The sequence below is a fragment of the Anser anser genome (assembly GCF_964211835.1).
Source record: "Anser anser genome assembly, chromosome: 20".
Taxonomy (NCBI): domain Eukaryota; kingdom Metazoa; phylum Chordata; class Aves; order Anseriformes; family Anatidae; genus Anser; species Anser anser.
In genome coordinates this window covers 4558444-4578365 of record NC_139741.1, presented here as the reverse complement: position 1 = coordinate 4578365, position 19922 = coordinate 4558444, and the positions used below count along the sequence as shown (strand labels likewise).

Sequence of the window (19922 nt, the reverse complement as noted above, 5' to 3'; positions counted from 1 at the left end):
GTATTCTAACAAAATTGGACCCAGTAGCAGCTCCAGTGCTTGAATATTCATAATTAATCTGTACAATGACAGAAGAGTGGCGTGTGATTTCTCAGTGGATTTGTCTGTGGCATGGCACACAGGCTGGTCTAGGTACACTAACTTTATTTTAACATGCTTGCATCCTTTTGCAATGAGAGGCTAGACTAGTCTGTGGGGTGTGAGCTTTTCTCGGAGTTAAATCCTGACCCATGATTTGTAGCCTCGCTGAGCCAGGTAGTTGTATTGGCAGCCGTCAGTCCTTTGCAGTGTCTTGTGGTGCCATTTAGTATAGTTCCTCTCTGAATAAATGAAATCTTGAGCCAGACCCCTTTCCTGCCGAAGTGATGGCTGCCTGGAGCATATCTTTGGCTTATTTTATTCTTAAGATTCACCAGTTGGCCTACAGGCATTGACCATTCTTTTCCTACTATGATAATGTCCCACGAACCTTGTGCTTTGTGCTCTTTGCCTGGTTAAACAGACAGAACTCTTTATAATTCTTGAAAATACAATGGGTTGTGTTGGGTGGCTTGGTGTCCTGAGGCAGAAATCTGTCCTTTCTCTGTATTTCATTAGGAGCAGGGCTCCTTCAGCTTGTGTGTTGTCTTACAAATGGAGTGCAGACACTATCACCTGTTGATTTGTTGCTTATGTCTTATGAAGCCATGAAGAAAAAAAAAAGTGAAGGGCTGAGCTTAAAATTAGCCAGCAAAACACTGGCTCCCTCAGAGCTCAGTGGATCTTATCCAGTCTGCCTTTCCTCCTTATTGGATTAAATGGAGAATGGAACTGAAATGGCTTTTTCTATAGCCATCTGCCTCTGCAGGCCCCCCTGGCACACAAGTAGCTTGAATGAATTAGCAAAGAAATGTCTGCTTAAAGACAGCACCTCCTTAAGCTCTGCCAGAAATAGAAGTGTGAGTCACTCTTATTCTCATATTCATTGACACCCTTTAGCCCCCTGCATTTTGTACACTCTGATGCCAAAAAGGAAAGAAAAAGGGCTCTGACTTATATTTTTAGCTGAACAGAAGTTCTTCAATCTCATGGGCGCTTTCCTGATAGAGTCTTCCAGATGTCTTATGAAATATTTTCTGGTTTTTTTCGTGGGTTTTTTTTTGGACATGAAGCTCTTGGTGCCTACCCTACTTCAGAGTAGGGGAAAGTGGTGAAGCCGCAAATCCTGTAGATCAGCGTGCGTTTATTAAGCAGCTAGGAGACTGGGAAAACAATGTGATAAAGACTCTCTTTTTACACCACTAGACTTTATCTAATTGCAGCTTTCCTAAAGTAAAGCTAGGTAATTGACTCGAAGTCCACCTGAGACCTACTGGGTAAGTACAGTGTCAGTGCAATTTCAGCCAGACACATAAAATGCATGACTAGAAGCAATGGTTATACTACATGATTACATTTGCTGTTTAACACAAACGTGGACTTTCCTGTACTAATTCCTTGCAAGTCCAGCACCTAATCTCAACTTTAAAATTTCCTGTCGATGAAGCAACTTAATGATCCATGTTAAAATACGGGCCTTATTTCTATTTTGAGTTTGTCTATCTTCATTCCAGCCATTGAATTTTGGTGTTCCTTTGTCTGTTAGGATGAAGCACTTTTCAGTTTTATTCCCTATATAACTCTTTATGGATTGTGATTGAGGGTTTACTTGTTCAGCAGACGTCCTTGTTGATAAGCTGTAAGAGTTGACTTTCAGTATTTTTCATTATGAAGCAAGTTTTCTAGTTTAATTTTCATGGCTCTTAGCTGAACCCTGTCCAGCTAATTATTTTACTTTCAATTATGGTATTTTAACTGCTAACAATTACGCCAGCAGTGGTCACACCAATTAAAAACACAGAGTGTAAAATAACATTTTTCTGTTTGGTTATTTTCCTCATTAGTCAACTGAGGACCACATTAGGCCCTTGGCCCTTGTGCTGTATTGAAGGCCCATCTTAGGTGATTATTAGTGATTACTCCCAAGTCTCATAAAACTCCTTTTATTCCATGATAACTTTCTCTCCTGTGACAGGATGGGGAATGGAGATGATATGGTTAACAACACAAAAAAATTTAAGACTAGATGATTTTAATACCTGCTAGGCACTCCGAAACAGGAGCATGAACATTGTAATAGTGGGTACATGTTCTGGGCGTTACAGTTAAAGATGTGCATCGTTGGATTTGCCTTACTACATATAAAGACCTTTAATCTCTGCTTGCACTTCCTGTTGCCACTGACTTTGATCTGCTTTCTGCTTTGCAGGCTGACAGCTGAAGAGGTAGAATCTATAGAGGCAGATACAAGCAACCGCTGGCAAGGAGTCTGCATTAACAGAGCATCTCCCACGCCATCAGAATCTGCAGCCACTGTGAAGTCACTGATAAAATCATTTGACTTAGGATGTTCAGGTACAGTGTATTTTGTAATAGACCTTTTTTTGAGTAGTGAATAGGTATTTTTTGTCGTTTTGTGGTGCAATTGCTTAGTGCAAATTTTCTGTCAGTGTTTGGTTCAGTAGTGTCTGTGGAATGTCACCTCATCGTTGGTTCACTGTTCTGATGAGAGGAAGATAGTTGGCTTTGAAATGCAGTTGTTTCCATGTTCTTCTCTTACAGGTAGCACTGGACAAAATATCTCAGTTCACAAGGTCCCCAGGAGCCCTCTGAGTGGAATTCCAGTGAGGACAGCCCCTGCAGCTGCTGTTTCCCCCATGCAGGTGAAAGGAACTCTTTCCATCATTGCAATTTTAAAATGGGTAGATGCAGTGTTTGCATGACACTGCTTCAGCATGCGACCATGCATATGTTGACAAGGGGAAAAGGAAACTCATCTGTTTATTTGCTGTGAGACATCAAATGCTATAGTACTAACAAAAAGGATCAAAGTGAGTTTGCATTTGACCTCAGTTTAGAGGTTTCAGTGGACGGATATGAACTCTTTGGAACACAATTCTGAACTTTAATCACTGTTAACCAGAAAATAGGTTTCGATTATTGGTAGTGAGTTATGAGAAACATCAGCCTAAGCTAGGCATGTGAATTGACAAGGGGTAATAAGTTTCAAAGATATATGTTATCCAGTGAGTTCATACAGTGCTGACTGAAGAACTCTTACGGTTTGATTTTTTTCCCTTGATGGAGTATAACTGTTGTGGAATATAGTACTTCTGAAGTCACTGCATCAATTAACTTTCTGTAATAATGTTGTCGGAAATGCTGTGTGTTAGCACATTTCATTCAAAGAATCAGCAAAGGATTAAAGAAGGGGATTAAACAGAGGTCTGAGAACTTTCTATGAATGCTTGGGTGTTAATGCTGAAAATTGGAGCTGAGAATCCTGACGTATGATCCAGGGTGCTGTGAACAGAGGCACAGTTAGGAACAGACATTCTTACTTTGGGTTGGAGACACTCCCACTAGCTTATGTTTGGCAAGAGAAAAACATGCAAATAAGAATGTGAAATAATTCATGAACTGATCTCTTGCCACCTAAAAATATTGGCCCTTTGTCCTTTTATTTTTCACCACCATTTATCCAGCTCTAGGTGCAAGCTGATACCTTGTAGAAAGCTTCCTGTATTCCTCAACTTGCTTTGTGATCTTGAGATAGCAGAAGCATCTCTTCTTTTTGCTTGCCTGTTTAAGTGAGATGTCTAGTGTTTTGTAATCCTTTTGTACATTTGTTTCACAGAGACATTCTGTTTATAACAACACAAAGCCAGCCAGCAAAGGAGTTGCCAAGCCCGCAGAACTTTCAGACCTTCCTCTTGCAGGTAAATTGCAGTAAATGTACAAATGCTGCCTCTTTTGGCCAGCAAAAGCTAATCATTAAATGTTGGTCTCTCTGGGCCGTTTTTCCTCTTCACGTATTGTCAAAGGAAACATGAAGAGGTGTCTTTAGTGTCTCTGTTTTAGAGAGCTTTTTAATTTTGTCATGTTTCCATCTTGCTCTTAGCCTTAGAAAATGAAAAAAAAAAAAAGCTGATACAATATGGTTTGCCAACACAAACTTGCCGTCTATTTCAAAGTATCCATGGCACCTCTTTAATCCATGCCATGGAGCTGAAAAGGACTGAATTTTGTTCAACATATATGTATCTGGAATAAACCCAGGGCACTGTCTTCTGGGGGCCTGTTTGTTTTGAAATTGGGCTTCATTTGAAATACATGAAACATTTCAGATACAGATGCAACTGTTTTAGGAGCAGTCATATTTGGGCTTGAAGCAGTTTGTTTTGTAAGTTCTCAAGAGAGGCATTTGTTTTTCTTTCACACTTTGCTTTTGTTCTCTTGTCATTTAATATTCTTTTCTACCAGTGTTTGTTTCCCTTTTCTCTAGGGTCCTTTATTTTGCTTATCTAGTCCTGGGTGTAGTTATTGCATTGGAATCAAAGCTAGTACCAATAGATTATTGAATTTTTAAGGACAGATGAAGTATTATATTCATGTAGTCAGGCCTCAGTGAAACTGGAGGCAGTTTCTGCAATAGTTTGTTAGCACAGGAGAGAAATTAGAACCTGCCTACCTTTTAAACTCTTCAAATAATCTGCTAAGATGCCCCTTCCAGGATTCAGAAGTGAAGAGATACTGGATCTGAACAGTAAAACAGTTTATAAGGTGGATGGCAACATAAATAACCATTAATCCTGTCTGTGCTACCAGTTTCTCCTGCAAGAGTAAATGATAAGCAAACAGAAGTTATTAGTGGAACAGACAGTTTCCTTATATGTGTCAACTGATTTCCAGAAAATGTCTTGCAGGAGAGTGTACTCTGATCCTGAACAGAACATAAAACCATTTTAGTCTCTACCAATTTACTGTATGGTGAAGTAATCTGTCAGCTGTAATATAATGCTGTTCCCTAATAATAAGTATCCCAGTTCAGGCTGTGGATAATTGCTGTATTATCCATAGACAATTGTTCCATGAAAATCTGTTTAAATCAACAGATATTTTATTAGCCATTGTATGGTAAAAATTTATGGTCACTTATCTAACAAGTTCCTGCATCTACCACTTCTCTCTGTACCTGGGTTTGATTTAGTTCCAGTAATCCATAGCAAATGCTTATTCACTATAAAGTTGTAATAGCTCTGGTTCCAATCTAAATAATCCTAGAAGGCAGTTGATCCAAGTCCTATGCAAACAAGACTGAATTAAAAAATATCCCCAAGGAAATTCAGAGTGAAGTAGTCTCCGTAATAATAATCTTCTGGCTGATTCCATCTGACTAATATCATAGCAGGGTTCTGTGATGTCCTTAATCTGACCCAAATGTTATATTATTGCAGAGGAGAGCAGATTACTTTACAGAGAGAGCAGGTTTTTGACCATGATCTTTTCAGTTAGAATCATAGGTTTACTGGTTCTGGTCCTGGAGTGTCTGGAAGCCAGAAATAAGTCAGAGGAAGTATATTACTCATGCAAGAGAGACTCAAGGTACAAGGCTGGATACCATTATTGCACCACTTTGGCACTACCGTATAATTCAAGCCAGTAGCCAAAAAGTTTCTTTAAATAGTGCAAACAGATTGTGCTAACAGGATGTGATTTTCCTTAATCATTATTATCTCATTTCTTTTTCCAAATGGCTCCTAATATACACTCGTCTTCTCCTTCCTTTCTTTGCAGTTATATAGCACAGTACATCCAATAGCTTTTATTCCTGTCTGGGAGCCTTCCTTATCCTTCCCTTTCTTGTACCACACATGAATGCATCCTGAATGATTGGCACAGCACTTCCTAATTGCACCATGCCATTAGCCAAGTCCAATTATGTTAATGACAATTTAACAGTGTGCTTTTTTTGCCACCCTTACAGGCTAGTGAGAAACCTACATCCCTCTTCATAATGTTCAGATTTTACCTATTGATAGGCCCTTTGTTGTAAATCTGTTTCTCTAAACAAAATATTTTTAAATTTAAAAAATCAAGAATCATTCATTGGATGCCTGTCTGACTGGCGTGGCTATTTAAATTTGAGATAATTGGGAGAAACCGTTGGCAGTTCTCCATCAACTCAACCTAAAGAGAAGTTAGAAGAGTCATATGCATGTGGACCGTACGGTGGAAAACCACCAAAAGGCATAAAAGCAGATTTTCTGTATTGCCTTCAAATGACAGAGGGGTAATATATCCAAATATTCATACACAGACAGACATGTGGAGTTATTTCTTCTAAATAAGCTCAGCTGGTTGGGAAGAGAGGGCCTCCCTTTTCAGGGAGGTAAATGAAGTCTAGGGTTTCTGTTCTGCATTTTCTAGTATGCGGTATTTTAAAGCATTATTCTGCATGCTATTTCTTGTTACGAATTTATGATGTACACGAAGAAAGGGCAGAAGAGTGAAGGGAAGGATGATCCTGACTGAGCAAGGTGTATGCAAACACAACAAAGCTCTGCCAACAGCCAGGCTTCTTGGAATAAGACAGTCTCCCAGGACTGGATTCTTCCCTTTTCCATCAAGATGACTTAATAGATAGGAACTTAGTGGCCGCCTCTGCTGTGGAAAGAAGGTGCAGGAATGCCTATAGCTCTCAGCAGCTATAAATGCTGTTAGTCTAATGACTTCCAGGAGCCAAAGCAAGGGCAGCTGCATGCCTATGGTTACCACGCTCCATTTGGAAGGATGTGCTTGTCTGGCAACTGCTGATACACCCCAGCTGAAAAGAAATTTAGGAGCGATTCACTGATACTATCCTTTGCTGAAGCTGAGATAAGAAGGAATTCATACGCTTAGGAGATCTGACATTATTTAGTAATTAACATAGGGAAGTAGCTGAAAAGAAAGACAAAGTTAAATGTTCTGCATTCAATTAATTTCTGATACCTCATAATGTGCTGCTCATAGATCCTGGCTTGTTGACAGTCTGTCTACAGAGAAGAAATGGATAACTCTGTTATTCATCACTCTCGGTCGTAATTGATGTGCATTGGGGAGATAATTTGATTTCTATGATCTCTGGCTTCTGTTCAAAAACTTATAAGCATTGGGTTCCATGGCTACTAATTTTGTTGTTTTTTTAAATATATATACACACACACATAAATATATATCATAAAACCAATATGTAATATTTAAAAATACTTAATATATGTCATAATAATACAGATGCATCTGCTATGAACATATTGAGACTTCCCAAAGTCATGTTAGATAGGATGCCAAGCATCATGTGATAATAAATGCCTTTTACTGCTGGGTTGTATTCAGAAGACAAGAGGTCGTCTTGTTACATGAATACTAGTGGCAGGAAAAGAAATTATTATACTAGGGCTGGTCAGTCATCTGGTGAAGATATCTGGTGATCAGCTTTTGAACCTTTAAGTGTGTGGATTTTGGTATTTCCCCTCATTCACCTGAGGCCCCTACCCCCCAGCAGGAGTATCAATCACAGGAAACCAGGCAGTCTGTATTGTTGAAATCATCAAAGCCATTCCTTGTTGTGATCACCTCTAATCTGCTCAAGGTTTCCTAGACCCATGTGTGTTTAATGAACAAATGAGTACATTTGTTTAGAATCAAAACAACAGACTACATATTGTGTGCTGGGTGGCAGGACAGTGATTAATTGAATTCCTCAGACTGCAAACTGACAGCTTTTTTTTTTTTTTTTTTTTTTTTTAACTCCCACAGACCTTCTGAAGGGGAGAAATGAAGAGCTGAAACCAGACCATTACCTCCGTAAAAGCCCCTCCCTGGAATCCCTGAGCAAACCCCCTATGGCCTTCAGCAGCAGAATGCTTACCTCAACCTCCAGCAGCTTGAAACCCCAAAGCAAACTCAGGTACCAGCTAGGTTTCCTGGGAAAAACAGCACATTGGAAAGATTGACAGCATTACCTGGCACCAAGATGAACGTTTCAGTCCAGTGGTTTCTTGTCTCCAGTAGAAAGTCTGCTGGCTACTCTATCCAATTCTGAATTCTATCCAATAAACTACACCAGAGCCAAATATCAAAATTCAGGCTATAATAACCACAATTACCTGTAAGATGAGCAATTGTGACAAAACGAGGATAGCAAGTTTGCAGGAGTCACTCAGTTGTATGTCAAAATCCCATCATTATCTTGCTGTAACTTTGCACGTTATGGCGAGTTAAACTTTGAGACTTTAAGGCCTAGGAGAAAGCCAGACACATACATCATTTTCCTCTGGTCTCCACCATTATTCACAGAAGTAAAAGTTGTAGGGTGGAGGCAATGTGGGTGTTTTGACTGATGGCCTTAACTGTACTCTCGGCCTTGACTGCAATACAGTTTCCAGATATTTCAGTTTATTCAAGAACTCATTCTGCAGCAGCTCAATTGGATGTGAATTTGTTGCCACAGATTCTTTAGATAGAAGTTGTGCTCTGAAAGCTGTTACAGTTTGGTTTCCATTTAGGTTCTGTGTACTGTCTTGCTTTGTCATATGGATATTATTTACACACTGGAAGAAAAAAAATGAGATTTCAAACATATTTTTCTTCTTCTCCCTTACGCCCCCCTGGATTAGTGTGGAGAGAAAGGACCCATTGGCAGCCCTTGCCCGGGAGTATGGTGGTTCGAAGAGGAACGCTCTGTTGAAATGGTGCCAAAAGAAAACAGAGGGCTACCAGGTACATTTTTACTTTTCTCTAGAGAACAGTTCCATCATTTTCTTGTACACGTTCAGTAAGCAATGTCACTTCAGAAAAATGTATTCAGTCTGCTGCTTTTTACGTGTTTACTTCTGTTGGGTGTTTTCTGTGCTCTTCCTTCAGATTTCTTTTAACGCTGCAGATCCCAATATTACATTGTCATAAGTAATTCACTTGTAAAAGCTGAAGTATTTGCTGCATCAAAGGTCACTGATGGTGAGAAGCAGTGTATATGAGCAGTGGTTCAATTTGGTATCAATTTTTGAAATGACATTCTAACATTTTTCTATAGGCTTCTGTAGGTGGCATGTTGTTATGAGCGTTTCCTTATTGGTCATTTCTGTAAAACCAAATAAACATTTCTATGTGTGACCTTGACCAAACTGCAATTTAGGGCCCTGCTCTTTCTAATCTACAGGAGTTTCACTGAATTTTACAAAGCAAGTTCTGACTGCTTGAGAACGTGTGATTTCTTTATGGAGTGATTTTCCTCTGCTGAACAGGCATAATAATTTCTCCAGTTATTTTACGGCCATTGCTGTGCTCATAAAGCTCTTGCTGGTGTTTGTATACAGTTGAGTTAGACCTTGGGCTCTGCTTGTAACTGAGCTGTAGAAGGCAGTTACAGGCAACAGTTCATCCTGTGATATATGCTGGGTGTGCAGGATAGACTTAGTTTGATATAATGTTGAGATTTTTTTTTTTCTTAAGAATAATATTGTTTGTTACTTAGAGCAGAAGACAAAAGCAGTTATCACCACATGATATGCACCCTGGAGCAAGTCTTTAATAAAAGCAGAGCCCATCTTTTAAAGTAAATAATAACATATTTTTTTCTTCACAACTGGCTCTTCATGAAGCATTAGCTGCAGGGCACAAGAGTTTGGAAGAAAAGACAGTAGCGTTCTCTTTAAATAAGCTCATCTATGAAAATGTGAGTTGTTTCTTAGCACATAGCACACATTCATGTGCACATGAATGACTTGCACGAACTTCACAGAAGGACAAGTACCAGAGAAAGCTCTTGCCTTTAGACACGCCTTAGAAGCAATAAAGCCAGGGTTAGGTTTTAGCCTCCAATCATGTGATACTGCATAAAAGGCTCAAGTAGTGTCCTGTGAAGTTGCATCCTCAACTCTGTTGAATTTATACTTGTATCTCATCTTCTAAAATTCTCCTGGTCTTTGATTAGAAGGTATTCAGGGGGAGGGGACGGGAGGGGACACATGAAACATTTCCATCCAGTCCTCAGAAAATGATTGGTGAAATACAACTTTTGCAAGTCTAATTTGTGTTAAGCCAGAAAGCCCAACCCCTGAGTAAGACTTTCTCCTGACAGCATTGCCTTTTTTTGTTTTAAGTGTCAGATATAGGAACTTCCTCTACTTCTTTTAAAATAGTCTGACTCATCTGAGTTCACTGTGGGAAGCATTCTCTGAGAGGCAGCCCGTAGTTACCTTTGTCCGATTACACCCAGGTAGGACTGAAGGTACTGCTTTTAGAAATTACTGTGCCGCTTGCAGGTATAAAGGCCTGCCCTGATGCGGGAGGTACCAGACTGGTGACAAGTATTCCCTCTGTGATAGAACAGAGAAGGAGTTTTGTTTTTCTATCCTGAACCCAAGTAGTAGAGCTAAGAGTGTATCGGATAGCAGGCCACCCAGGAGGTATGCGAGCAGCCCGGGTCTATTTGTTTTTCCTTTTAGTATTAGTCTCTGGAGGAAAGCATGTCCCTGGCTCAGAGGACAATGGAAGTCTTTGCTTTATATATGGCTGCTGGAGTGCTGTTGCTACTAACGTGACTGTCCAGCTGATATTTCAGAAAAAGCTTTGTCATTTTGGTTCCTGCTCTGCTGAGGCTCTTGTTCGGTTGATGGCCATCCTCTGTCGTTAGTCTAAAACAGCAGAATGAACTTTCAGCAGTTTTCAAAAAGAGCAGGTACAGCACTGGCACTGACAAACGCTGCGTGGGCCAGGAAGAGCTGAGAAGTTCAGCCTGTGGGGTGTGTGTCTGTGTTTGGGGGGCTTATTGCCCAGAGTGTTAAGATCTCAGAATAAAAATTAAAATCAGATGTATCAAAGGACAAACAATGTCTTTATTTATGGTGAGAGTCTCGCCTCTCTATCCTCATTGCTTTGTTTAGAGTCGTTATCTCTTGGACAGTCTTCCCCAGATTCTCGTTCCCATCATGCTCACTGTGGTGCATTCACTGACTCTTCGTGAACTAGCTTTTCCCTGACCCTTGCACTCTTACGATAAGGCTGATATTGAGCTCCATAGGGAGTTTTTATCATTTTTGAGTACACAGAGCTGGAGTGCAGTAAAGAACGTCATCCTCCTTCCTGCCTTAGCCACTGCACTGGTGGGAATGAAGTAATGAACTCCAGCAAGCAGAACCCCATGACGTGCATCACTTATTTTTCATGCATAAGACCCCCGTCTGTGAGGCATCATCTGTGCAAATCCCAGCATACTGCTATGTTCTTTCTAACATGAAGCCCAGAACCACAAGTAGTTTGGGAAGCAAACTATTTTCAGCTCAGTGACGCAGTGGAATGAGAGAAAATAAGACTTGATGCTTGGCTGCCTAACTTCTTATTTTCAGTATCACAGTGTGCTGCCTTTGAGGTTTAATAGAAGTCTGTCTGCAGTTCTGTGAGCTGAGGAGGAGGAGGGGGATTCCTTTCTGTTTAAATTAGTCAGAAACCTGATTTCATTAAATGATATGAACAAAACGGATTAGAATAACTTGATTCTCTCAGTAGCAGCTACTACCCATGTCCCACATTCCCTGAGGAAAGCTGGATTAGTGACCTAGGAGAGTATCTGGGGATAAGACCTAGGGACCAGTGCACAAGGCTCCACTTTTCAAATGCTTTAATCCGTACAAGGCTTATGCTATAGATAGAAATTTACATCCTGCTCCTGGCATATATCCTTACACTGACTACAGGGAACATTCCCTGGCTTTTACTTCAGTGTGGTGTTCCCTGGGAGGCAATCTCATAAAACAAGAGAGGGACATGGGAAGGAGTTGAGAGAAGTGCAACATAAATGAATGTTGGCCTGGAGGGTTTGATTTGTTTTTTTAAATAAAGAAATTGCATGAGTTTACAGTAACTGAGGGGAAACATGAAAGCGTCTACGTGTCTCTAATCTGCTATGTCATTTCTAAGATCCCTATTTAAACAGTGGTTTGATATCAAAAGGTTATGAACACTAAGGAGAAAGTAATATTTTAGAAAACGGAGAAAGAAGTACGAGAATGGAGGTAAAGCTCTTACTGTTAAACTGAAGTTCAGTTTAATGACTAAGAGGAAAAAAATATGGAAGTGAGATTTCATAAACTATGATATGTTCTAGCACATGATATCAGTTGTAAGGTTTCAATGCCTAGATCAATATTTTCTGGCATTTTGGGCATCAATTTTGAATAACTGTTCAGGGGAAGTGCAAAGAAATCACAGCATCAAAAAGAATTGCCGTGAAATAAGGCTTTGGGCTTAGTGGCTTTTTGCAACACTTCCTTGAGGAAAATCTCCAGCTTGACAAACAAACAAGCAAACAAAACAAACCCAACTCAATCTGAAGTGTGGTTGCCTATGAGAAATGTACACTGCCACATCTCTTTTGCTAGACACGCATAGACTGTTCCTCCTGCCTCTCCGAATTTGTTGACATCATGGTATATAATGTAAGGTGATGAGGTGACCAGACTTGAGAACTGCTTTTGTGGCTCTGCAGCTCAATTACCACAAGTCCTTTAAACCACAAAGCCTGCTGAGAGTAAGTTATTTATGTTAAAATAGCTTTTTCTCTGTTGTCTTGTGTTTTTTTCTCATCTATTTAAAAAGATTATACATCATAGCAACAGTGTGAAGTAGAAATTTGGTGCCTCTTTTCTAATAGGCTCTGTTCCCATGAGTCATAACTCCTGGAAGCTGCTGAGAGTCATTCTTGTTGCATTATCACCTTCCATAATCATATCATTAGTGACTAGTGTTATTTAAGTGCTCTGGTTCTATTTGCTCTCTGTGGAGACCATTTGTCAAGGGGCCAAACCTCTCTAGATTAAGTCTATTGCTATCCACAAGAAGTATTGTGAAAACACGGAACATCAAGAGGCACTTAACCTGTGATCATTAAAATTTAGGATTATTATTTCTGCCACATACCCTCTTCAGAGACGAGATGGAATTGCTACCATGTTAATGAAGATGGCTTGCTTAAAAGAACTGTCTTTGGAATTTTTCAACTACTACACATCCATCCTATGGCACAGAGGAAAAGAGAATTTGAGACTGAGTCTTTTTTCCAACGTGTCATCATGGTTGTTCCTTTTATCAAGTTACACTTGGTTTAACAGGACCCATTTGGGATCCACTTCTTGAAGAACCACCATCTTTTATACTGAATCTGTTTGTGTGGTTGTTAGAGGAAGGAATGCAAAGTAGGAGGAGATAAGAAATGCTGTAGAACTAACAAGGGGGAAATAGTAGCTATACCTCCAAAGATTTTTGTATCATATATTCCCTACGCGTGCATACAAGCCATTGCTTTACGACTATGACAGTCTGAGTCCATCTTCTCATGGATGGAGGCAGTGCTCCCCATTAGCACTGACACCGACTGCAGGTGGCCGACAAATTGGTATCGGTGGTCTTGGTTTTCACAGGACTAACCTCAGATCAGATTTCACACCATCTGCAGGAATCCCAGCAGCATGCAGTAAGTACTAGGTAGCATGATCTTTACCTAGCTTTCACATCATCAAGCAGCTCCTGGAGACAAGAATTCCTTTTCATTATCCTGCATTAAAATACTCTAGCAACTACGAGCAAAGCTAGAAGAGAATTTTGTTTCCCTGTTTTATTTAGTGTCACTTACCTCTGCAGCAGGTCCCAGGAACACTGTGCAGTATTAGAAAGTATTCTTAGGAGTACATAGGAACTATTTTTAGGGCAATAATCTCCAACATTATATTGTTTAGTGTGGATTAGTTAAGTACTAAAATCTGTACCCTCAGTCATTCTGAATATTTGTCTGGAAAGTTGTGAATTTTTTGATGCTTCCTTGTCTTAAGACACCGATAGTTTTAGGGCTCTGATGAAATATCCTGATGCTGTCTGCAATACTTGAGCCTTAGTCTTTGCTGAATATATTAATAAAAGTGCCTTTCCTATGTAGTGCCTCAGCTAACTATTCAAAAAGAAGAAAAATATCTGCCCTGAAGTATTCCTGTTATTATGGTGATTCCAGCCCTGGAAGACAGAAATTGGAAAAAAATTACTTCCAAACATAACCTGAAAGTCGTGAAGTGTAATTCTGAGTGCTCGTGCTACTAGAAGCATAAAACTGGTATATCAGACCTTGTAGAAATGGCAGCATCTGCATGATACTACATTCTTCTTGTAGCAAGGATGCAAAAGCTTAGGGAGAAAAATAAAGGCTGTGTCAGTATTTGTTGTTTGTCAAGTAATCTAGTGGCTTGGCAGCAGATATAATATAAAGCTTTTTACCCTTTTGTATTCAATTTAAACTCGGAATAATACTAGCTCTATGTTTATGAATTTGTGGCTTTCTTTTTCTCACAGGAATTTGCATTTCTTTTCTGTTGTGCACTGGATAGTATTTCCGCCATATCGTCTTTGTTCTCGAGCCCTACTCCCTGGTATTATCCCCTGCTTCTTCCCATGTTTTTTTATTGGTTTGGTGACTGGATGAGATCCAGCACACATTAAGTGTTGCCCAAAGACATACAAAAGCAGATAGGCTGATGAGGATCTACCACGTTCCCTTTGGTCTCATGGCCATAGGGCCAACGTTCCCACGTCAGGGAGGACTCTGCTGCTAGGCCCACCAGCCTGGGTGCCGGTTCCTTGGCTGCTGGTGCAGCAAGCAGGCAGGTTCAGGGGCTGCATGTTGTTGGATCCTGCTTCATAACAGATCCAAAAGCTCCATCATGGCCAGTTGTACATTAACATGTCTGTGTTCGACAGTTTCTTCCTTATTCTGGAAACCAAGCGTTATATTTAGAAGCAAGAAGTCCATCGTTTCTTTGTACGTCATTAGGGTGCATAGCTGACTATCTTCTTAAGCAACTGCTTTCTCAATCTTTTTTTTAAGTCTAGACTGAGCACTTTGCCTCACTTTAGCTTTGCATTGTCTTGGACCGTAGAAAGGGAACAGACACTGTTGCAAATGCTACTGCTGTCCTCAGGTTTGGTGCTCAGCCTGGCAGTGCTAGTAAAGAATCAAAGAACCGAATGGAACAAAAACCAGAATCAACCCTCTCAACCTTGGAACCTGGGCAGAATGTAATTCCTGGGACTTGGCTTGTAAAACAATCAAATCAGATGTTTCCATTGACACTAACATAATGGGGCTTAGTTTTAAAGCCTTGAGAATCCTGGTACAGCTGTGCGCTGTCCTAAAGAGATCAGAAGGAACCCAGTTGTTTAATCAAAAGATGTGCCTGTGGATACAGTAGTGATTCTCTTACCCTTTGCTACCTTACTTCTTGTGTTTGTGTCAACAAGCAGCGTAGAACTGCTTCAGTGTGTTCCCAAATTGTATCAGCCTCTCTCTCTCATAGCAGCATTACCACCTTTCTATCCAAGTATTTGACTAGTCATGAGAACTGGGTAAGCTGTGGCATTCCATAATTCAGCACTAACACAGAGGAGTGGACGTGGAAGTTATCTGGCCACCTTTCCAAGCCAAGTCTTTCTCTGCAACAGGGACAGGAGGTAAATCCGTCTGCTGTTACACACTGTTTGTGTGCTCTGGAAAGGCTGGGTTCCCATAGTGCTATCATCTTCTCTGCTAATGATCAGCAGTAAAACAAATAACTCCCAATTTGTGTGATATGGCTGAAGAAAAACGCTGAACAAAACCCCTCCAGATGTAAACGGCAGCCATCTACGCATTCTGAACAGCGTTCATGGAGGAGTCGTCCTCTTCTGGGGAGGAGTGGGAAGATTTCCGTTCTGCCACACCAACCTGTGTGCTGGAGATTAGAAGCTAATGGCCAGAGCCTGCTGAGTAAACAGAAAGAAGCTGGCTGTCTTAATATTTACAAATGCCATTAACGCTTCAAAATTCTTCTCTGGTGGACGGTGACATTTTCTAAAGTACCATAGACCAGCATATCTGCTCTCTAGGAGAGCGTGCGTACGCTTGTAAATAGCATTGCACCCACATTGCTTAAAGCATTTTGACATTTAGAAGTGGAACATACATGCAATGGGGTTTTACCAGGAAGTTATTTTTGTATTCGGTGTATTTCTGAGAACTGGGTAAAATTTCGGTCTCTTTGAGTTTCTCTGATTTTTGCAGGAAACATTTTAGTTCACTTCAAAGAGACTTTTCCTATCTATGCAGTGATCAGAGGGAGTCTTGGTAAAAGCCATTGAGATAGGAGGGGCTACCCTGTGTTTAAATAAAAGTTGACATTAGGGTGATCAGGAATTTTGCTCTCAAGTCTCTTTTGGACCACCTCTGTGACCTTGGCTGTTTTGCATAATGCCATTGCATTGATTTCCTTGGCTGTTAAATATAGATCATCTTATCTCAATGGATGATGATGAGTTTCAGTAAGATTTGGAAAGATACCCTGATAAAAGGGTAGTCCTGAGGATTTTTATTACTGAAAATACAAGTTTGAAATTTCAAGATATTCCCAATTCTTTTCCAGAATCATTTTTTTTCTTCTTCTAAATAAAAACTCTTACAGTCCAGTGGGTACACGCAGTTTCTCTATGTCCCAGCTGAAGCCAGGGTTGGGTCTGGAAAATAAATGTAGCAGCTAAATCATGGCATGTTGGGAGTAATCAGTTTAATTACTAATGTGCAGGTCTCCTTCACAGAGATGCCAATTCATAAACGTGCTTCTTCAGTGTAGCCAACTAACTTGAGGCAAATTCTACCTTTTTCACACAAGGGGCTTTATCCTGTAAACAAATACAAGTCTTTTGATTGGAGGGATAAATTAAATGCCCATGCAGCTCTCTCATGCGTAACTTTCTATCCTGCTGGGTAATTTTAAAAATAGCATTTACATTCTATCCATCCCAAAGTCCAAGACGCTTTCCTCGTGTTGCCTGGATGCAATGACAATCGGGGAAAACACTGAATTGATTGGCCACCAGCTGGAACAGCTCCAAACTATGAATTTAACTGGGAGAGCGCTGAGCCCTGCTGCCTCTTCCGTGAGTATTCTTTACCGTTGAGACCTCTCCCTCAGTTGTCCCCATCCTTTGCCGTGAGCCTGCCTTCCTCTGCAGCTTACCCCTCTTCCCAGGAATTCCAGGACGTGGCTAAGCTCTGAGCTATCCCCGCAGATAATTAGAAATAACTGTGGGAGCCCTCACTGTGGTCATTAGAGATTCTGTGCCAGGGCTCCAGGCAGGAAGTAACTAAGCTGCTGTCTTGGACACAGAGGAGAGCTAGTACCTTCCTCTGCTCCCTCCCTTCTTCCCCAGGATATCTGTGTGGTCCTCGGAGCTGTGCTGCTGCATCTTCCCTCTTGCAAAAATAAGAAGTCATCAACGATTTGATGGGATTGTGACACGAGGAGCACCAGCTAGTTCCTGGCCTCGCTGTGGCACCCACCTCTGCCTCTCCAGACATAACAAACGCATTTTGTCCAACTCACTGAGTGGGACGGTAGTGTCAGTTACAAAAGTACCACCCACACTTGACATATATCTCTTGTAACCATTGCTTCACCCCTGAAATGGCCCAGAGATGTTTATAAAATAGGTTTTGCTTATGCCAGCTCTCATTTGGTCCTGTATGTTTGTATAGCAGAAAGCTAGCTCACTGTGAGCTCAGCATTAGCCTCTCTTTCCCTCTGCCCCCCTCCTCAGAAGCTGGGGTGCAAAGTGATAATTAAGGCCCAAAATGAGAAATATGTACAAAAACGTGCTACTTCACTAGCTGCTAGAGAGATCTTTGAAGTAGGTGACTTTTAGTAATGAGAATGTTTTCATAGGGTAATTAGTATTCAAAAGAGCTTGTGCTGTTTGCTAGGAAAAGTTCACATGCATTGTGTGTGTTGTGAGCACCGTGCCAGCACCGTCCCTCAAGCTTTTCCCTGGTTTATCAGAATTTGTTTTCGTTTTTAAAAGTTGGTCTTTATGTATATTCCAATCAAAAAAAAAAAAGAATGTGGACAAAGTATGGTGAAATATTTACCCGTCCACACAGTGCTGGGAGCAACAGACCTGCTGGCCATGAACAGATGCTGTTTGGCTTATTAAGGCGGTTACTTGTATGTATAGTTACAGTGATGATTTCCATGTCAGTAGCAACTGTATTTTGCCTTGCAAGCAAAGGAAATGGGAGGTCACATAATTACATTATCACATATTACCATGAGTATCTCCCGTTCGGTACCACTTCCTTTTTTTTATTCTTACGACAATTTTAGTTATAGCAGCACCACATCTCTTGTAATCAAAATGACGGAACCAAGGTGCCTTGTAGAGGTCATGGACCTCCTCAGTACCTCAGGAAGGAAGAGCTGAGCTTGAAGAGCATGCGGATTATTTTATAATACGCTTTACAGTCTACTCTGAATGATGTTTCTAAGACAACTCATGTCAGATTAGGTTGTTTTGAGTGCAGAGCTTTAGAGAGCATCATGTTACCTGTTCTTGCCAGTCTGACCAAACGAGGAAAGGCAATGAAGAACATGGGACACACCTGACTTTCCGGTATCTTCTCAGAACTCTGGCTTTTGAGAAACTGAAATAGTTGGGAGCTGAAAACTCTGTGTGGAGTGCACGACAATAAGCTTGTTAAATGTCCTCTTTAAATATCCCTGCTCCCTGTGACTGTTCCAGTCAAGTGATGCTTCTGCCAAAAAAAAAAAAAAAAAAGAAATGTCATGAACTCAGTTTCATCTTAGCCTTGGCTATGCTAAAAAGGGTCATTAATTCACACTTGCTAAAGCAAATGATAAGCAGTAAAGCTGAAGCAACACCCAGCAACAACCAGCGGTGAAGAAAGGAATGAGGAGTGCCTAGGAATGTGGCAGGAAATGGGGTTTCTTTATAAAAAGGAAGGTACTAGATGGGATAACCTTTAAAAAGCTGACTCTACTTCCTTATTTCATTGTGCTGTGGTTATGCAATTTAACAGCATTTTCACATGGCATTTTATGTTATCTGGAGCTACGTTGTTTCATCTATGTATAATCAATAAGATGCATGGCACTGTCTGGTAGAAGTGTTAGAAACATGGATGGTGGGGATAGAAGCACAAAGTTTCAAAGAGAGGTTAAAAAAAATCATTATGGAGACTGCGGCTGCCTGAACCTTTTGAACTCGGGATATTAATATAGCCTGGAGGATAGAAGGTCATTTGGCTTCCTTCCAAATCTTGGCTAGCCACTTAATCTCTATACAATAAACAGTATTGCTGTTCCACAAATTATGCTGGATTTATTTTTTTTTAAATCAAGAGACATTAGTTTATTTTGTCTGCCATTTCAGAGAAAAAGGTTTGTAAGGGAATTCAGAAAGTTTCATGATAATAGATTGACTAAATGTGATATGCAAATCGCTTTAGACTTGCCGCTACCCACTGAAAATAGCTGAGTGCAGTTGTCCAAGTCATCTGGGTGCACCCTGTAATTACACAAGAATCCAGGCAGTCTTTAATTTTAGGCATTCATGCCTTTCATCCATGTTAACTGGACCCAACCACACTTCTAATTCACCCACATTTCCAGGAGATTGCCTAAATGTTTCATATCTTCGGCGGAGCATTTCAGATGAACTGGAGTGTTTTGTTTGCTCAGGTTAGGTCGTGTTATCAGGAGCCCTTCTTCTCTTGTATTTCTTCCTAGGAAGGTTTTACAGCTTGCCCAACCAGAGCTCGCAGTTTACATGCTTCCTCTGCTAGAACCTCTCTGGCTGTAGCCCACCAACACGTCCCCCACCAATTAGGGTGTGATGAATCCAAATGAGATTAGCAGTTTGTTGCAGCTATTGTTGAAGATGGATGGGTGGAGGTACTCCTGGGGAGTTGCCTTTCAAGGTACCTCGATCAGATTTTACGCTAGAAAGGTCAGCGTTCGGCTTTGCAGAGATGTAGCTCATGAAAGAGGTTCCTGTCCAGGCACCTGTGTCTAAATATAACCACTAAAAATCGCTGAACTGTGAGGCTTCTGCTCTGTGAGAACATGTGGGTCTTAAAGCTTAAAAACGAAGCTGAGCTGGTTAAGGGGGAGCTGCTCTTATAAACAAGGCAATTCCCTTTGGTTTTCCTT

General features: G+C 40.7%; 1 protein-coding gene across 9 annotated transcripts in view; it reads left to right on the top strand.

Annotated features, from left to right (window-relative positions):
* Positions 1-19922, top strand: part of SPECC1 (sperm antigen with calponin homology and coiled-coil domains 1) — a 97389-nt gene that overhangs the window by 65044 nt on the left and 12423 nt on the right. For all 9 annotated transcript variants that reach the window (XM_083806425.1, XM_083806427.1, XM_083806419.1 and 6 more), the window contains 5 exons: positions 2288-2433; positions 2641-2741; positions 3716-3797; positions 7660-7810; positions 8520-8622. In XM_083806425.1, coding sequence (XP_083662551.1) covers positions 2288-2433; positions 2641-2741; positions 3716-3797; positions 7660-7810; positions 8520-8622 — 583 coding nt within the window. The remainder of the gene's footprint in view (positions 1-2287; positions 2434-2640; positions 2742-3715; positions 3798-7659; positions 7811-8519; positions 8623-19922) is intronic.